The sequence below is a fragment of the Oncorhynchus keta genome, chromosome 1 (assembly GCF_023373465.1).
Source record: "Oncorhynchus keta strain PuntledgeMale-10-30-2019 chromosome 1, Oket_V2, whole genome shotgun sequence".
NCBI classification, from domain to species: Eukaryota; Metazoa; Chordata; class Actinopteri; order Salmoniformes; family Salmonidae; genus Oncorhynchus; species Oncorhynchus keta.
This window is the reverse complement of record NC_068421.1, coordinates 53,951,330-53,971,104: the sequence shown is the minus strand read 5'-3', so window position 1 is coordinate 53,971,104 and position 19,775 is coordinate 53,951,330. Positions and strand designations below refer to the sequence as shown.

General features: G+C 42.2%; 1 protein-coding gene across 5 annotated transcripts in view; it reads left to right on the top strand.

The window, feature by feature from the left end:
• LOC118387767 (dual specificity protein phosphatase CDC14AB-like) overlaps positions 1-19,775 on the top strand; it is a 47,632-nt gene that overhangs the window by 17,383 nt on the left and 10,474 nt on the right. For all 5 annotated transcript variants that reach the window (XM_035776471.2, XM_035776479.2, XM_035776463.2 and 2 more), the window contains exons 6-13: positions 3,902-3,968; positions 8,887-8,949; positions 9,521-9,608; positions 9,933-10,163; positions 10,697-10,835; positions 14,362-14,530; positions 16,605-16,708; positions 17,750-17,797. In XM_035776471.2, coding sequence (XP_035632364.2) covers positions 3,902-3,968; positions 8,887-8,949; positions 9,521-9,608; positions 9,933-10,163; positions 10,697-10,835; positions 14,362-14,530; positions 16,605-16,708; positions 17,750-17,797 — 909 coding nt within the window. The remainder of the gene's footprint in view (positions 1-3,901; positions 3,969-8,886; positions 8,950-9,520; positions 9,609-9,932; positions 10,164-10,696; positions 10,836-14,361; positions 14,531-16,604; positions 16,709-17,749; positions 17,798-19,775) is intronic.

Here is a 19,775-nt window from a genome sequence, read left to right as displayed (position 1 = left end):
TTTTAAGTCACCATTGGCCTCGTGGTGAAATTCCTGAGTGGTTTCCTTCCTCTCCGGCAACTGAGTTAGGAAGGACGCCTGTATGTTAGTAGTGACTGTGTGTGATACACCATCCAAAGTGTAATTAATTACTTCACCATGTTCAAAGGGATATTGAATGTATTCATTTTTATTTTTACCTTTACATATCTACCAATAAGTGCTCTTTGCGAAGCATTGGAAAACCTCTTTCTTTGGTTGAATCTGTTTGAAATTCACTTCTCGACTGCGGGACCTTACAATTGTGTAGGGTACAGAGATGAGGTATTCATTCGAAGGTAATGTTGACTATTATTGCACACAGAGCCAGTCCATGCAACTTATTATGTGACTTAAGCAAATGTATTACTCCTGAACTTATTTAGGCTTGCAGTAATAAAGGGGTTGAATACTTATTGACTAAAGACATTTCAGTTTTCATTTTTTTTGTTTTTTTTGTAGAAATGTCTAAAACAAATTCTACTTTAACATTATGGTCTATTGTGTGTAGGACAGTGACACAATCTAAATGTAATCCATTTAAAAATAATTCTGTAACACAATTGCTGATTTATTTTTTTCCCCAGTTAGCTTTCCTCTGTTATGGGATTTTCTTCTCCCTTTTAAATTTTTTTTTAATTTTTTAAAATTTTTTACTCAAGATTTCAATTCTTCATAGAGAACAACAAATTAATGTTTTTTTTTAGGTCTGTTTTAAATTGTTAATCCCCTTTTATTGCTTATCTAGCGAGAGTGGAATGTGTCAGTCTAGCAATGTTTCTGCTGTTAGGCCTACTGCTGCAGCACATGTTATGGCAGAACAAACATGTTATGCAAACAAATCGCCACCCAATTGATACCAATAATCATGATATACAGTACCAGTCAAACCATTTTTTTTTATTTTGACTATTTTCTACATTGTAGAAAAATAGTGAAGACATAAACTATGAATAATACATATGTTGTAACCAATTTTTTTTATATTTTTTATAAATAAAAATATATTTTAGGTTCTTTAAAGTATCCACCCCTTTGCCTCGATGAAAGCTTTGCAAACTCTTGGCATTCTCCCTCGAATGAGTAGGTGTCCAAACTTTTGACTGAAACTGTACTTCTGTCAGGTAAGCCTACTTTGCAGTTAACACTTTTTAATTGAGGAGGTTTTAGGGAATGTTTTTCAACCAACAAGGCTGTTATCATTAGCATCACAAATTGGCTACACACAGAGTGATAGACAAATGTGTGCACCAAACAGACAGACGGGAGCAATATTGCTGGCAGATATTATGTTTAGGTTTTTAAGCCAGTAGGGGCTAACCAGGATAATGTCAATGTGGCTTTGATTGCGTAGTAGCCAGGATCTTGAGGTGTCTAATACTTGTGAGAATTATTCATGACAGTTTGCAATGGAAACCATGAAAAATGCATGTACTTTCAGAATGATTTGGTGAGCTACTCATAGGAGGGCTGCGAGAAACTGGTAGCTCTCCATCTACCTGTTGGAGACCCCTGCATTACGGCATATAATCACACACGCATACACAGTTTCAGCCTTTTGTGTCTGAAACACCTTGTTTTGTCTTGTGAGTGGTGTCACGGTAACTGAACTCCTCGTGTCTCTGACACACCACTTTGTGTAGGTGGCCTCTTGAAGGCTCTTGGTTGAACTTCTGCCATTCCCTTTGATGCCCCTGTCAGTAACAGAATGCTCCCAGCCTGCAGCAACACTCCGACCTAGAGAGAGGAACGAGAACAAACAGCTGAATTTGACCCAGATTCTTCTGCCAGCTACAATATGCCTATGAAATGAGGAATTAAGTACATTGCGTGCATAATGTGCAATTTGAGATTTTGTGCGTGCCAAATTGTGTGTTTGTGAAACAGGGAAGCTGTGTTTATAGATTAATACTTCTTTTTTTTTTCTTCTTGTCAGCATTGGAGAATACCAAATGAGCTGAGGCTGAAATGCATGTGCTTTGATTTTGTGAAAAGCTGTCTCTAGCAAGATATGTCTTCCCACATTCGCTGGTCTCCTCTCTCAGGGCCAATTTCTCTGCACACAACATCTCCTTAAGGACGTGACGAACGTCTTACGTTTTCAGTTTTCTGCCATGAATATATATATACACTTCGATCTCCCTATTGCCCTGTTTCAAGTGTTCTTTCCAAACGTAATATTTTTTTTGGTTCTCCTTTGTCGTTGGCCTATCTAGTATCCCAATTTTGTTCAAGGTCACTGTCTGTCACCTGAGAAGTGGATGGTGACATCACTTGTCCTGGCTCAAGGACTTATTGAATTGGAGCATTCCTCTTGATGCCCATGTCCCACAAAAGATGAGATGTTTGGATTCTATTTTCGGATATGGACCAGTAGTTTCTGATTTGTGTGTGTGCAATGGGGATGCTTGCTGTGTTTTGATAGGGGTGAGTACATGGAGGGCACCTTGTTCTGTAGCTAAAGTTTGGGGTCACTTAGAAATGTCCTTGTTTTTGAAAATAACCCAAATTTATTGTCCATTTAAAATAACATCAAATTGATCAGAAATAGTGTGAATGACTATTGCAGCTGGAAATGGAAGATTTTTTAAAAGGAATGTCTACGTAGGCGTACAGAGGCCCATTGTCATCACTCCTGTGTTCCAATGGCACGTTGTGTTAGCTAATCCAAGTTGATCATTTTAAAAGGCTAATGGATCATTAGAGAACCATTTTGCAATTATGTTAGCACAGCTGAAAACTGTCCTGATTTAAAGAAGCAATAAAATTGGCCTTTAGACTAGTTGAGTATCTGGAGCATCAGCGTTAGTGGGTTTGATTACAGGCTCAAAATGGCCAGAAACAAGTAACTTTCTACTGAACCTCATCAGTCTATTCTTCTGAGAAATGGAGGCTATTCCATGCGAGAGAGTGCCAAGAAACTGAAGATCTCGTACAACGCTGTGTACTACTCCCGTCATACTGGCTCTAACAAGAATAGAAAGAGTGGGAGGCCCAGGGGCACAACTGAGCAAGAGGACCAGTACATTAGTGTCTAGTTTGAGAAAGACGCCTCAAGTCCTCAAATGGCAGCTTAATTAAATAGTACCTGCAAAACACCGAAATCACATACTGAACAAATGTATAAATGCAACAATTTCAAAGATTTTACTGAGTTACAGTTCATAGGAAGTCGGTCAATTTAAATAAATAAATTAGGTCCTAATCTATCGATTTCTCATGACTGTGAATGGGCACAACCATGGGTAGGCCTGGGAGGGCATAGGCCCACCCACTTGGGAGCCAGCCTCCCTCAGACAGTCCTGCATGTGAAAAAGCCAAATGTTGAGGTCCTGGGCTGGCATGATTACAAGTGGTCTGCAGTTGTATGTCCTGCCAAATTCTAAAGAATAATGTTGGAGGCAGCTATGGTAGAGAAATTAACATTAAATTTTCTGGTAACAGCTCTGTTGGACTTGCAGCCAGCATGCCAATTGTACGCTCCCTTAACTTGAGACGTCTGTTGCATTGTACTGTGTGACCAAAACTGTACATTTGTGGCCTTTTAATGTCCTCGGCACAAGGTGTAATGATCTGCTTAATCAGCTTCTTGATATGCCACACCTGTCAATTGGATGGATTATCTTGGCAAAGGAGAAATGCTCACTAACATGGATATGAACTAAATTTGAGAAAAAACCTTGTGCGTATCGAACATTTCTGGGCTCTTCTAGCTCATGAAAATGGGACCTACACTTTACATGTTGCGTTTATATTTTTGTTCCGTGTAGATCCCATGTTTGGGCTTCAGCATATTGTCTTTCCAATCTCTCCAATGTGGTAATTGCGACACTTAACTGATTTTTCAATGAATCTCTCACTCCCTAATTTCTTTGCTTTTCAGAGACGCCTCATTTGGAAACTGCACATACAACCTGACTATTCTCGACTGCTTGCAAGGAATCCGGAAGGTGAGTTTATTTTATTTATGAACTTAGTGAATTTCCAGTAAATCGTACCATTAAATAGAAAGCCATCTTTTACGTAGCTGATCTTTATTCTTTTCCTCCCTCTTTATCACCATTCTACAGACTTTCTTATCCAAGGCCAAGCCAACACTTACTTGCTGAATACACGTTTTCCTCCGTCATAACCAACTACATTAATTTGTGGGCAGGTCCAAACAGACAAGTAACATTTAGCTGGCTAGTTTGTTCTGGGAGATTAACACTCGGTTATTTTACCTGACATGCATATGGTTCCCTTTTTGTGTTTTAGCTGGTTCTTTGTAGAGTTTTGATCCATAGTCATACAAAGTTGTGTGTTTCTCTACTTTGATTATTTAATCCACAGGTAAAAAGGGAAACTTAGTTAGTATCCAATAAGGAGGGGAATTGTGGCGCATCTCAAATAGATCCAAGTTCTATTTTAGCGCTTGTGCGGGTGACAGGATCGAATAACATGTGTGTACATTTTTTTCTTTTGCGACGCTAGCGCACTCGACAATGGTGGATAAGGTTAGCAGTTGTCTGTCTCTCCGTGGCATCCTGACCTAGCATTTAGACGGCAATCCCAGACAGAGGGCAGAGTTTTTTTTTTTTTTTTTGTAGTCCGACAACGGGGGGGGGTGTTTATGTAACCCTGTAGGTGAGCGGTAGGAAGGTAGCACAGTCTCACGTGGCACTGCAGGTACAGTGACAAAGGCCAACTTCCACAATAACCACTCTTTAGGTTATATCAGCCACGCTGGGGACTTAGTGTGCCAGCAGTGTCATTCCGGAAAGACTGGTCAGACAGCCAATGTCTGCGACTCCTTGGCACATTCCAGTATTTTCTGTCAACTTCCACAAAAGGCCCTAGTACACACACACACACACACACACCCCAAAGACCCTGGGAATTTCCCTTCCCATTGTGAGAGGCAGGGAATAACAACAAGAAACCTGAGACAAGAAACCTTAGACTCCAGTCCCATATATTTGCAATAAGTTGCTGTATTGCTGGTTCTTAAACACTAGAAAAACCTGGCCTCTTTGGACCCCCCTTCAGGCCAATGAGGAGCCATTTTGACTCAACATTCTAACAGCATACATGCAATGTATTTATTAGGCTATCTGAAAAATATTTGGTTTCATTTATGGAGGTCTTGAGTAACATTAGAATACAAAAAAAAACATGATTTCGAAGACACAATAGTATTTTTGTTTGGCTAATTTATGTTACTGTATGCTCTCTGTTGTCATGTGGTCACAAGTGGAGTGCATGGAACAGTGGTTATTCTTGTAAAATATTATTTTGCAGAAAGAAATTGTTGCTATTTGGCAATGGTAAGTGTTTTTGAAAGCTCAGAATCTGCTCTTTCTGATACGATATAGAAATCAAAACTTCTTACCTGCATGTGACTCTCTGTAGGAGGATTTTAAAAAGTAGCCTTTTGTCCTCTTAAGTGTTTTTAACACATTTGAAATTCTAACAACATACGTGTGTGAAATACAGCCATATTTAGGAATAGTCCAGGACAGAGTGGGGCATAACTTTAAAAATGTCAGCGCTATTTAAATTGTATAATCATATTGGGTCAAAATGATCCCCTTGGCCATTCTAGTGGTAAGCAGCCATTTCCCCATCTCTTTATGGCCCTGTAATGCTACTAAGTGAGTGAGTCTCAGTAATGTATGGTGTTGGATCAGGTGGCTGCCTACTGTGTTAATTACAAGCTGTTTCTGTTCTAATCACTGTGATCTGTTCCATGATTCACAGTTTGGCTGTCTGCTCTGCTCTAGTAGAGGGACCCGGTGCCCCCGTTAGCATGTCACTGGGCTAATGAATTAATCACTTGACACACACTTATGTGACCGGTGTGCAGGGCGCGCACACACAAAGGTACATAGTGTATTCAGACCCCTCGACTTCCTCCACATTTTGTTACCTGACAGCTTTATTCTAAAATTGATTCAATTAAATGTTTTCCTCATCAATGCACCATAATGACAAAGCGAAAGCAGGTTTAGACATTTTTGCAAATGTGTTAAAAGTAAACACGTTATTTGCATGAGTATTCAGACCCTTTGCTATGAGACTCGAAATTGAGCTCAGGTACATCCTGTTTCCGTTGATCATCCCTGATGTTTCTACAACTTGATTGGAGTCCACCTGTGGTAAATTCAATTGATTGATTTGGAAAGGCACACACCTGTCTAAGGTCTCACAGCTGACAGTGCATGTCAGAGCAAAAACCAAGCCATGAGGTTGAAGGAATTGTCCATAGAGCTCCGAGACAGAATTGTGTCGAAGCACACGTCTGGGGAAGGGTGCCAAAACATTTCTGTGGAATTGAAGGTCCACAGTGGCCTCAGTGGCCTCCAGCATTATTTTATTTAAAAAAAATAAAAATGTTCAACCTCAATTTTGAGGTATCCAATTGGTATTTAGTCTTGTCCCATCACCACAACTCCCATACGGATTCGGGAGAGGTAAAGGTCGAGAGCCGTGCGTCCACTGAAACACAACCTAACCAAGCTGCACTGCTTCTTTACACGATGCCTACTTAACCCGGAAGCCAGCCGCACCAATGTGTCGGAGGAAGCACCGTACACCTGGCACGCCACAGAGACGCGAGATCCCGATGGGACAAGAAGCATGGTGGTGGTATCATACGGTTGAGGATGTTTTTCAGCAGCAGAAACTGGGAGACTAGTCCGTATCAAGCAGGGGAAAATTAAGAGTAAAGTACAGAGCCTTTATGAAAACCTGTTCCAGAGTGCTCAGGACCTCACTGGGGCGACGGTTCACCTTCCAACAGGACAACGGCCTTAAGCAAACAGCCAAGACAATGCAAGAGTGCAGCGATGCTCCCCATCCAACCTGATAGAGCTTGAGATGATGTGCAGAGAAGAATGGGAGAAACTCCCCAAATACAAGTGTGCCAAGCTTCTGGCATCATACCCAAGAAGACTCGAGGCTGTAATCACTGCCAAAGGTTCTTCAACAAAGTACTGAGTAAAGGGTCTGAATACCTATGTAAATGTGATATTTCAGCAAAATATTATATTAGCACAAATTCAACCTTTTTTTGCTTTGTCATTATGGGGTATTGTGTGTAGATTGAGGGGGGGAAACAATTGAATCCTTTTTAGAATAAGGCTGTAACATAACAAAATGTGGAAAATGTCCGTCTGAATACTTTCCGAATGCACTGTAGGTATGTACCCTCAGACAGGTGGGTCGGATGGTCACCACAGTGTAAACGGTTCAAAGGGATTTCCTTCTTTATAAACCACAGCGTGGTACAGAAAGAGGCCATAGTTAATTAACCCTGGTTTGCTGAGAGGTTTGTCTATTAAACCTGCTGCTCAGGAGAACTGAGAAGAGTTGCATAACACAGACCTGGGTGGAGAGCAGCTCAGACAATTGTCAACACTACAGACCTGACCGAGAAGAGGGGCTGGAAAGAGACTGTCAGCGCAGTGTGCGCGTGCAGTGAACATGCCCACTGCACACTCAAGTGTCCAATGTTTGTGTGCATCTCAGTTTCCCTGTCTCAAATGGATAGTCTCCTACCCTCTGCCTTTCCATGGATTTATTTTACTATATAGTGCTTTTAGATGCAGTAGGATACGTTTCTGAGCCAAGGACAGACCCTGAACTTATCCTTGAAAGAGCGTGTACACAATATATTCTACTTGGACAGTATCGTATTATTGTATGCGTTATGTGAGGGGCGTGGAGGTTTGTTTGACAGTAGCTGTTACCTTGATTTACTGTTAATTCACAGGCTGGAGTGCTGGATCGGGTGGTTTCTTTAGAACTCAACTGGTGACATGAAATGTGATTAGTTTTGATTTAAGAATTAAGGCCTGGACAGTAAAGACCAGATCTCTCCCATCTATCTGACCTTTTGTTGAAGTAAAATAGATCAAATTGTTTTTAATATCCCTTTGGCTATCCTTCTGGCTTTAGAATCTGTGACTGGTCTAGACATGGGAATCCAGAACTATGAACTCAGTGGCTGATCAATTAAACCAATTGAGAATTGATTTCTGGTGGATAAAGAACCAGTCAACTCTTCTGGGACACTACCAGGACTGGAGCTGAATAGCCCTTTGGCTCGCTGCCTTGGAGAAGCAAAACTAAAAAAAAAAAAGAAAAACTTGGCTCAGCCGAATTATATCAAATTCACTAAATAATTTAAACTTAATTTTACAATTCACAACCCCCTAATGCTTACCAATGATAGTTCTACAGTGTATGGCTGGTACGGTGTAGTACCGACTTCACACGCTTAATTAGACACTCCCTATTTGACACAACTGCTGCAAATGTCACAGGCCTTAGACACACACGGGTGTGGGGTAGAATACTAGGAAGGAGCACGGTGGTTCCACGTTCTCTACTCACAATGACCCTCAAGGCTTTGGTTGGTTGCTGACTGTTCACTATGCATCTATCCTCACCAAGGCTATAATTGAGTTGGTGGGTTAAAGTGCCTACATATATTATCCTTAGTAATTTAGCCTTGCACCAAGCAAACGCATCACTTTGTCATGCCAGTAACCCTCTTATGTTATTGTTGCTTTATTATCCCTATCCTTGTACGCCCACATTATCATCAACATGGCTTAGTTTGATGTAGCTGATAATGACTGTCTGGGTCACTTTGCCATCCTCCGCTGTAACAGTATCTGTTCTGAGCGACGCAGATTGTAATCGGTCATCATGACCTTGCAAAGGCTTTTGTGCGTCAGGCTTTCCGATGGACCGCAGGCTTGAGGTGAATCTAGTTCTGGGGCTGCCTAGGTCACTTCAGTTTTGCTTGGTCATGAATGAGCTGAGACCCACACAAACACATACATATATTAAACTGTCTCTGTTCTTTTCTTTCCTCTTCAGGCCCTGCAGCATGGATTCTTTGACTTTGAGTCGTTTGATGTGGACGAATACGAGCACTACGAGGTAATGATGACACGTTGACCTTGGACCTGCTCCAATAGTAAGCGTCCGCCCATCAGTTTGAACGGCAGAGCGTCTGTAAATCGCAAACGGCAGCACCCCTACAATGTTCACAATCTCACTCTGTTACACTGCGCTCAACTGATAAGCTGACGTGCACCTTTTTAGTTTAATGAGAACGTCTTGTGAGTGACATCGGTTAGTTTGACCCGACTAGGCAAAATCGGGCAGAATATTGTTGTCTACTGCTAAAGTGTGTGGCACATAGTCACAAAATTACTTTTTTGATAATGTTGATGTTGCAGTCTAGCCTGGTCCCAGAGCTGTTTGTGCCATGGATTAACAATGACAATAGGAGTTGGCAAGGCGGTACAAACAGATCTGGGACCAGGCTAGTGGGAGCCATCAGTTTAGGTTGATACTGAAGATGGCTACTGACTGTCCAGCCTGGAAAGTCTGAATAAAGCATTTAGTGTTGAAGTAGAATTTTCAGTCAGAGCAAAATGTCCATATCCCTTGTCTTCTGGGCCCCTGTTGGATATGTTGAGTCCTCTTCTCTCTTTCTCTGTTATAGCGAGTTGAAAATGGAGACTTCAACTGGATCGTGCCTGGGAAATTTCTGGCCTTCAGTGGACCCCATCCCAAAAGTAAAATAGAAAATGGTGAGACGAGTTTTGGCTTCTCTCCGTGATCTTTTATGGACCCTTTTTTCTTTAAGAATCAACAGCCGTTCCAGAGTAATTTAATAGTTGTCTCGACCAATGAACCTTGACACGGTTCGGCTTTAGATTGGAGATTTAGGTAGACTTTCCCTATGCATCTGTTTTCCCTCGTCTGTTCTCCTCTGTAACAGCAGAGTCATTGGAGTAGTAATAAGTTTGACAACAAACCAAAGATTGTACTTTTTGTCTTCACTGGCAGGTTTAGAATGAGTTGTCCTTACCTAAGTTTTACACAATTTAACTGTCCTTAACCCCCTAAACCAGGCTACCCTCTTCACGCTCCAGAAGCATACTTCCCCTACTTCCGACAGCACAACGTTACCTCGGTCGTCCGGCTCAACAAGAAGATCTACGATGCCCAGCGCTTCACGGATGCCGGCTTCGACCACTACGACCTGTTCTTTGTGGACGGCAGCACGCCAAGCGACATCATCACCCGCCGCTTCCTGCACATCTGCGAGAGCACCGACGGCGCCGTGGCCGTCCACTGCAAAGGTGCATGCGCGCGCGCACACACTGCAGCATATGTTGAGATAGTGGCTTGCCTGGCATATGGGGTCTGCACTATTTGGACTGTCTCCATTGTGTGGCTGGCAAGCTAAATCAAACGCACCTTACGTATTTTATGTCTGTTAAGAGGGATTTTAAAGAGTTCACTCTTCATTGGAATGTTATTTGGCTGCCAAGTTGGCGGATCCAAGTTGATCAGTAATGCAACACTCAACTGTATTTTTTAAAATTATTTGCCACTGAACGCAGGTCTGCAGGTCTTACATTAGGGGGCAGTGTTGTTCAATGTATGCCCCTTGTCAGGTGTATTACTTACCAGTGTTACCATAGTGCTCTAGTATTGCAGTGATACTGTACCTATCTATGTCTTATGTGGTGAAGCCTATGTTCCTAAAAGTCTTATTTATAGAACAAATCTGACATTATAAGGTCATCTGTCTCTTTCTCTCTAAGCTCATCTCTCCTCTCATCTCTTTTTATGTATCACTTTTATCTCTCTCTCGCTCTCTATCAATCAGCTGGCCTTGGGCGTACAGGCACTCTCATAGGCTGTTACCTGATGAAGCACTACCGCTTTACAGCAGCAGAGACCATTGCCTGGATCAGAGTCTGCCGACCAGGCTCCGTCATCGGCCCTCAGCAGCACTTCCTGGACGAGTACGTATTCCTTATGGCTGGTCCCAGATCATTTTCCTCTAGCTACTTGTCATTCCTATACATTATAAGCCTTTGGAAGAGCAATTGTTTGAATTCGAGGTCAACCGATTATGATTTTTCAACGCCGATACCGATTATTGGAGGAACATAAAAGCTGATACCGATTAATCATGCGTTTTTTTACATTTAGAAAAAAATATATATTTTTTAATAATGACAATTACAACAATACTGAATGAACACTTATTTAAACTTAATATAATACATCAATAAAATCAATTTAGCCTCAAGTAAATAATGAATGTTCAATTTGGATTAAATAATGTAAAAACAAAGTGTTGGAGAAGAAAGTAAAAGTGCTATATGTTCCATGTAAAATATGTGCCATGTAAGAAAGCTAACGTTTCAGTTCCTTGCTCAGAACATCAGAACATATGAAAGCTGGTGGTTCCTTTTAACATGAGTCTTCATTATTCCCGGGTAAGAAGTTTTAGGTTGTAGTTATTGGAATTATAGGACTATTTCCCTCTATACCATTTGTATTTCATTAACCTTTGACTATTGGATGTTCTTATAGGCACTTTAGAATTTCCAGTGTAACAGTATAGCTTCCGTTCCTCTCCTCGCTCCTCCCTGGGCTCGAACCAGGAACACATCGACAATTAGCGCGCGCTAACTAGCTAGCCATTTCACTTCGGTTACACGAGCCTCATCTCGGGAGTTGATAGGCTTGATGTCATAAACAGCGCAATGCATGACGCACAACGAAGAGCTGCTGGCAAAACGCACTAAAGTGCTGTTTGAATGAATGTTTACGCGCCTGCTTCTGCCTACCACCGCTCAGTCAGATACTTGTATGCTCAGTCAGATTATATGCAACGCAGGACCCGCTAGGTAATATCACCAACCATGTGTAGTTAACTAGTGATTATGATTGTTTTTTTATAAGATAAGTTTAATGCTAGCCAGCAACTTACCTTGGCTTACTGCATTCGCGTAACTCCTTGTGGAGTGCAACGAGAGAGAGACAGGTCGTTATTGCTTTGGACTAGTTAAGGTTGCAAGAATGGATGCTCTGAGCTGACGAGGTGAAAATCCAAGGCAGTTAACCCATTGTTTCTAGGCCGTCATTGAAAATAAGAATGTGTTAACTGACTGACTTGCCTAGTTAAATAAATATTAAATAAAGGTGTAAAAAAAAACGGCAAATCTGCGCCCAAAAATACTGATTTCCGATTGTTATGAAAACTTGAAATCGGCCCTAATTAATCGGCCATTCCGATTAATCGGTCAACCTCTAGTTATAATCTGCAGTTTCTCAAGCAAGCAACTGTCTTGATATAGTCTTTGTGCCCTTGATTGGCTATTTGTCTTGTTCATTCAGAGTTTGTGAAAAGTTTGTGCTTCAGGTTATGGCCTGATAACATGCTCTGCTGTAGATTTTGTCGGGGGAGAATTTATTTTTCTTAAGTGTTCTTTAATCTTTATACCAGTTCATCCAAATGTGTTGGCTGACCACTTTTTATTTTTTTTATTTTTTTTACTTGCTGACTAAACCAGAAAGTCTGGCACTCGTGTGTGTTGTGAAGGGGGAAAACATACTCCTCCATGGGGGAGAGTCTAACAGGAAATGCAAGGACAGATGAAAGATCTTACACATACCAGTAGGATGCTTTGGACAGCTTTTCAGGCTTGCTCAACTGCTGTTTTGTGGGAAGTGTGTGTGTTTTAAACAGTGCTCGGGACTTGTTCCCAGTCCATCCATCATCTATGAAGCTGAACAGATTCCTGTCCTGGTTATCCACCGCTTGTTGTTGGTCCTAGTCTCTCCAAAGCTGTTTGCCATGTTCTGGGTGAACAAATGGGTAAAGATTAAATGGGGTAAATTGTTGGATAAATCTGTTCCCCCCCATTCATCCCTTCAACAGCAGTTGTAGTATTATCTCTTAGCATCAATTCCATTGTCCTGGGATATAAACTGTCTGTCTCTGGTCAGGCCACAAGAGACATGGTCTTATAGACTTAACCTGTCTGGGAAGCGGAACCCCTCGCCAACCGCCAATGAAATTGCAGTGCGCCAAATACAAATCAACAAATCTCATAAATCAAATTTCTGAAACAAACAAGTATTAGGCACCATTTTAAAGATACAATTCTCCTTAATCCAGCCACAGTCGGATTTTCAAAAATGCTTTTCAGCGAAAGCTCCACAAACGATTGTTAGGTCACCACCAAGTCACAGAAAAACCCAGACATTTTTCCAGCCAAAGAGAGGAGTCACAAAAAAGGCACAAATGGAGATAAAATTAATCACTAACCTTTGCTCTTCATCAGATGGCACTCATAGGACTTCATGTTACACAATACATGTATATTTTGTTCGGTAAAGTTCATATTTATATCAAAAAATCTAATTTTACATTGGCGTGTTATTTTCAGTATTGTCAAAACATGCAGTGATTTTGCAGAGAGCCACACAGATTTACAGACATACTCATAAATGTTGATGAAAATACATGTTTTATACATGGAAATATAGAAACTTCTCCTTAATGAAACCGCTGTGTCAGATTTCAAAAATACTTTACGGAAAAAGCATAATCTGAGTATGGCGCTCATAGCCCAAACCAGCCAAAAGAAATATCCGGCATGTTGCGCAGTCAACATTAGTCAGAAATAGCATTATAAATATTCACTTACCTTTGATCTTCATCAGAATGCACTCCCAGGAATCCCAGTAAGACAAATGTTTGATTTGTTCCATAAAGTCCATCAATTATGTCCAAATAGCTTCTTTTGTTAGGGCATTTGGTAAACAAATTCAAACGCGCATTCAGGTCCAACCGAAAGGTGGACGAAAAGTTCAATAAGTTATATTACAAGTCGTAGAAACTTGTCAAACTAAGTATAGAATCAATCTTTAGGATGCTGTTATCATAAATGTTCAATAATGTTCCAACCTGAGAATTCCATTGTCTGTAGAAAAGCAATGGAACGAGAGCTACCTCATGTGAAATGCTCGTAACTGAGAACGAGGCTGCTGCCAGACCCCTTAGTCAAACCGCTCTCATCCGGCCCCCCTTCACAGTAGAAGCCTGAAACAACATTCTGAAGATGGTTGACATCTAGTGGAAGCCTTAGGAAGTGCAAAATGACCCATATCCCACTGTATTTTATAGGGGCTGAGTTCAAAAACTACAAACCTCAGGTTTTTGCCTGCCATATGAGTTCTGTTATACTCACAGACATCATTCAAACAGTTTTAGAAACTTCAGAGTTTTCTATCCAATACTACTAATAATATGCATAAATTATCATCTGGGACTGAGTAGGAGGCAGTTTACTCTGGGCACACTATTAATCCAAAAGTGAAAATGCTGCCCCCTATCAAAGAATTGAAGCTCACACGGTCGGTGAGTACGTTCTAATGCAACCTCTCTCCCTCCTCAACCCCCCCACACCTTTCCATATTTCTCTCCCTTTTTGTCTTCCGCTCATCGCTCTCGCCAATCTGTTTCTCTGTCAGGAGGCAAGCAGCCATGTGGATGCAAGGAGACGTGCAGCGTTCGCAGCAGAAGCAGCCGAGGGGCGTGTCTCACCTCACCTCCAGCATGGATGACCTCACCTTCAACCCCACCCACACCACCAGCCCTGGTGGCATCCTCAAGTCCCACAGCATCGACCGCCTCCAAGAGGTCAGTGCCACCCCACAACACTTCCCGGGGTCCTGTTTGTTAGGCACTAAAAGGAATAAAAACAAACTGAAACAGGGAGGGAGTATCTGAACTTGTCCAATAAGAAACTCTTTCACCATAATCAATACAACCCTGTATCCACTTAGGAAATTCTGAATTGTTTCAACCCTGTTTTAATCTGTTATTTTCTGTTTGGCGCCTAATAACCCTGATAATGCCCCATTTCCCCGTGGATGTGAAACATTTGAGGCTACAGCTATTCCCCCCACTTTTGACTTAAAACCATTCTAGTGTTCCTTCTAGAATGTTCAGTTATAGGTGGCCTGCTTCCCTTACCCTCACATACCCTTACCCTCTCTTGTTTGGAGGTGTAGCGTGGGGATGACTAAGTATCGTCTACTCTTGTGGAGGCTGACTCGATTTCCCTAGGGTGTATTATTTCGTACCTAATGTAAACTCTGCAAAAACGTCCCATTTTCAGGACCCTGTCTTTCAAAGATAATTCATAAAATTCCAATTAACTTCACAGATCTCTATTCTAAAGGGTTTAAACACTGTTTCCCATGCTTGTTCAAAGAACCATAAACAATTAATGAACATGCACCTGTGGAACGGTCGTTAAGACACTAACAGCTTACAGACGGTAGGTAATTAAGGTCACAGTTATGAAAACTTAGGACACTATAAAGAGAACTTTCTACTGACTCTGAAAAACACCAAAAGAAAGATGCCCAGGGTCCCTGCTCATCTGTGTGAACGTGCCTTAGGCATGCTGCAAAGAGGCATGAGGACTGCACATGTGGCCAGGGCAATAAATTACAATGTTTGTACTGTGAGACGCCTAAGACAGCGCTACAGGGAGAAAGTACAGACAGCTGATCATCCTCGCAGTGGCAGACCACGTGTAACAACACCTGCACAGGATCGGTACACCCGAACATCACACCTGCGGAACAGGTACAGGATGGCAACAACTGCCCGAGTTACACCAGAAATGCACAATCCCTCCATCAGTGCTCAGACTGTCCGCAATAGGCTGAGAGAGGCTGGACTGAGGGCTTGTAGGCCTGATGTCTGGTGAGGACCTGTCTTACATCACCGGCAACAACATCGTCTATGGGCACAAACCCACCGTCGCTTGACCAGACAGGACTGGCAAAAAGTGCTGTTCATTGATGAGTCACGGTTTTGTCTCACTGGGGGTGATGGTCGGATTCAAGTTTATCGTTGAAGGAATGAGCGTTACACCGAGGTCTGTACTCTCGAGCGGGGTCGATTTAAAGGTGGAGGGTCCGTCATGTTCTGGGGCGGTGTGTCACAGCATCATCGGACTGAGCTTGTCGTCATTGCAGGCAATCTCAGCGCTGTGCATTACAGGGAAGACATCCTCCTCCCTCATGTAGTACCCTTCCTGCAGACTCATCCTGAACCTCCAGCATGACAATGCCACCAGCCATACTCCTCGTTCTGTGTGTGATTTCCTGCAAGACAAGAATGTCAATGTTCTGCCATGGCCAGCGAAGAGCCCGGATCTCAATCCCATTGAGCATGTCTTGGACCTGTTGGATCGGAGGGTGAGGGCTAAGACCGTTACCCCCAGAATTGTCCGGGAACTTGCAGGTGCCTTGGAAGAGTGGGGTAATATCTCACAGCAAGAACTGGCAAATCTGGAGCAGTCTATGAGGAGGAGATGCACTGCAGTACTTAATAATGCAGCTGACTTACTTTTGAACTCCCCCTTTGTTCAGGGACACATTATTCAATTTCTATTATTCAATTTCTATTAGTCACATGTCTGTGGATCTTATTCAGTTTGTCTCATTTGCTGAATCTTATGTTCATACAAATACACAAGTTAAGTTTGCTGGGGAAAAACACAGTTGACAGTCAGAATGTTTCTTTTTTTGCTGAGTTTATTTATCAAACCAGCACTAGACATACTATAGGGGTGGGAGAGCTATTTACGTAGACAGCTGTTCTTACACAAAACACGGCCATGTTCTGCTTTGTTTCATCGTGAACTACTGTACATGCTTCGGCGCATATCTTACGGGTTCATGCGTTCTCTCCACAGAACGACTACATTGGAGAGAACGGGCTCTGCATGACCCAAGGAGATAAACTGCGTGCCTTAAAGGGCCGGCGCCAGCCCAGGTCTGCCACAACGGGAGCCCTAAGGTAAGAATTGCCATGGATTCCTCAAACTTCCCCTTTAAGATCCTCCCATCTTATTAGTTGGCAGCTTTTTGAGATCTCAGGTGAGGAATTCAGCCTTTCCTCTCTTAGCAGTATAGCTTTCCACGTGTTGATGAACTCTGTCCTCTGCACTACGGAAAGTAATGCATATTTAAGGTTATAACCCACAGGAAAAAATTCTGGGCAGCATGAAAACCACCTCGCTGGCGGACAGTTGTAAACTGTGGAATGATTTGAATTTATCTGTCTAGTTCCGTCTTCTAGCTCAGTGGTTCCCAACCGAGGAACTCTCAGGTGTGCCGTGAAACTTTTCCTTATCGTGATGATTTCTTACTTTATACCACAGCCTCTTGCTATAGAAAGAAACCACATGGCTTTGTCTGTGGTTTCACCTTTTATAATGAAGAAAACTGCTTGTCTCTAGCATAAACTGTTAAAACTAAAGACTTTTATTTTACCTGACCTAAAACAAAATAAATTCTGGCGAACATTTCAGGACACTCTTGAAGAGGTACATTAACCATTAAGAGTAAGGAACTATGAAAACTATGAAAATATTTCAAATTAACCGTATTAAATCTATAAAAAAAAACAAAATAAATTAATTGGGACATTTTAGGTGTACTGCAGAATTTTATATCGCGTCAAGGTGGGCCACAGTTAAAAAAAGATGTGGGATCACTGTTCTAGCAAGTAAGACAGTCTGTTGATCTGATTCGGGGCTCAGGTTTCCATGGTTATCTAGCTGAAATAACACAGGCCCTGCCAGGCAGAGCAGAATTTTCAGGATAATGGCTCTGTTTCATGCTAGGGTTTCTGTTGAAAAATACTCAATTTGGTTTTCCTCTAGAAAGTCACTTTTAAGCTTTCATTTTAGTCATGTAGCCTAATGGATGCTCTCTTCCAAAATGACTTAGTAATCACTACTTTCCCCATACCCTGTGCTCTAAGTAAATATATACGTGTGCAAGCATGCTGCCTTTGGACGTGTGAACCCTCCATCTTTGTGTCTTTCTTTTTCAGACTTGAAGACATGAAAATGCACACCAGGTCACCGTCCCAACCTTTTAGGTACCATTACAATAGTGTTGATTTTGCTGTTTGTCTGTTTGCCCAGTTTTCACTCACACAGATTGAACTGCTGTCACAAAACACAATTCAGTCTCATCAATATAAGTGGCATTAACATCTCGCTCTCGAGTCATTCAATTCAGTGCAAAGTAAAGCATAACTCAACTCAAGCTGGAACTAGGCTACATCCAGCACAGTGGTAGTCCTTGATGGTATTTTTGGCCTTCCTGTGACTTTGGGTGCTGTAGGTGTCCTGGAGGGCAGGTAGTTTGCGCCTAGTGATGCGTTGTGTGGACCGCACCACCCTCTGGAGGGCACTGCGGTTGTTGGCTGTGCAGTTGCCTTACCAGTGATACAGCCAGACAGGATGCTCTCAATTGTGCATCTGTAAAAGTTTTTCAGGGTTTTAGGTGACAAGTCATATTTCTGTTGTGCCTTCACCACTCTGTGTGGGTGGATCATTTCAGTTTGTCAGTGATGTGTATGCCGAGTAAATTTTTAAGGTGGTGCTGACAGAGGGGGCTGCCTCGCTTCTGGTTCTTAGGAAACTTTGCAGTATTTATTTATTTTCTGTATTATTTCTTACGTTGTTAGCCCAGAAAATGTTATTACATACAGCTGGTAAGAAATGTTGGATATCAGAGCGGCGGTAACTCACCAGCACAACCAGGGATACGACTTTCCTGAAGCAGATCCTTTGTTCGCACCACCCTGGGCAATTGCACTGATTCCAGAGGCCGACCCAAAACAACGCTGGCGGAAAAGGGGTACTAGGCGTGGTCTTCTGGCACGGTGTGCACACCGCTTCCGAAGTATATTACTCGCTAATGTTCAGTCCCTGGATGACTAAGTTGACAAGATCAGGGCAAGAGGTTCTTTCCAGAGAGACATCAGGGGTTGTAACATACTCTGTTTCATGGAAACATGGCTCTCTCGGGATATACTATTTGAGTCGGTCCAGCCATCTGGATTCTCAGTTCATCGCGCCGACAGGAATAAACATCTCTCCGCGAAGAAGGGCGGGGTTGTGCGTTTCACGATTGGTGTAATTGTGATAACATACAGGAACTCAAGTCCTTTTGTTCACCCAACCTAGAATGCCTCATAATCAAATGCCGACGTATTACCGTCCAAGAGAATTTACTTTGATTATAACGGCCGTGTACACCTTCCCTCATGCCGATACCATGACGGCCCTCAAGGAACTTCACTGGACTTTATGCAAACTGGAAACCATATAGCCTGACACTGCATTTGTTGTAGGTGTGGATTTTAACAAAGCAAATTTGAGGAAAAGGCTGCCTAAATTCTATCAGCATATCAACTGTAGTACTCGCGCTGCTAAAACACTCGACCACTGTTACTCCAACTTCCAGGATGCATACAAGGCCCTCCCCCGCCCTCCTTTTGGCAAATCTGACCACAAACCCATTTTGCTCCTCCCTTCCTATAGGCAGAAACTCAAAAGGAAGTACCCGTGCTAAGAACTATTCAACGCTGGTTTGACCAAACAGAATCCACACTTCAAGATGGTTTTGACTGGGATATGTAGCTTCTGATAATAATGTTGACGAATTCACTGGAACGGTAACTGAGTTTATCAGGAAGTGTATAGGAGATGTTGTACCCACTTGGATTATTAAAACCTACCCTAACCAGATCATCAAGGACAACACCCACCCGAGCCACTGCCTGCGAGGTCTGTAAAGGTGCTTCAAAGCTGGGACCGAGAGACTGAAAAACAGGATCTCAAGGCCATCAGACTGTTAAATTAGCCATCACTAGCTCATCACTAGCACAGAGAGGCTACTGTCTAAATACAGACTTCATTGGCCACTTTAATAATGTCGCTTTAATGTTTACATATCTTATATATCACTCATTTTTATTTAACTAGGCAAGTCAGTTAAGAACAAATTCTTATTTTCAATGGCTGCCTAGGAACACTGCCTTTTCAGGGGCAGAACGACAGATTCTG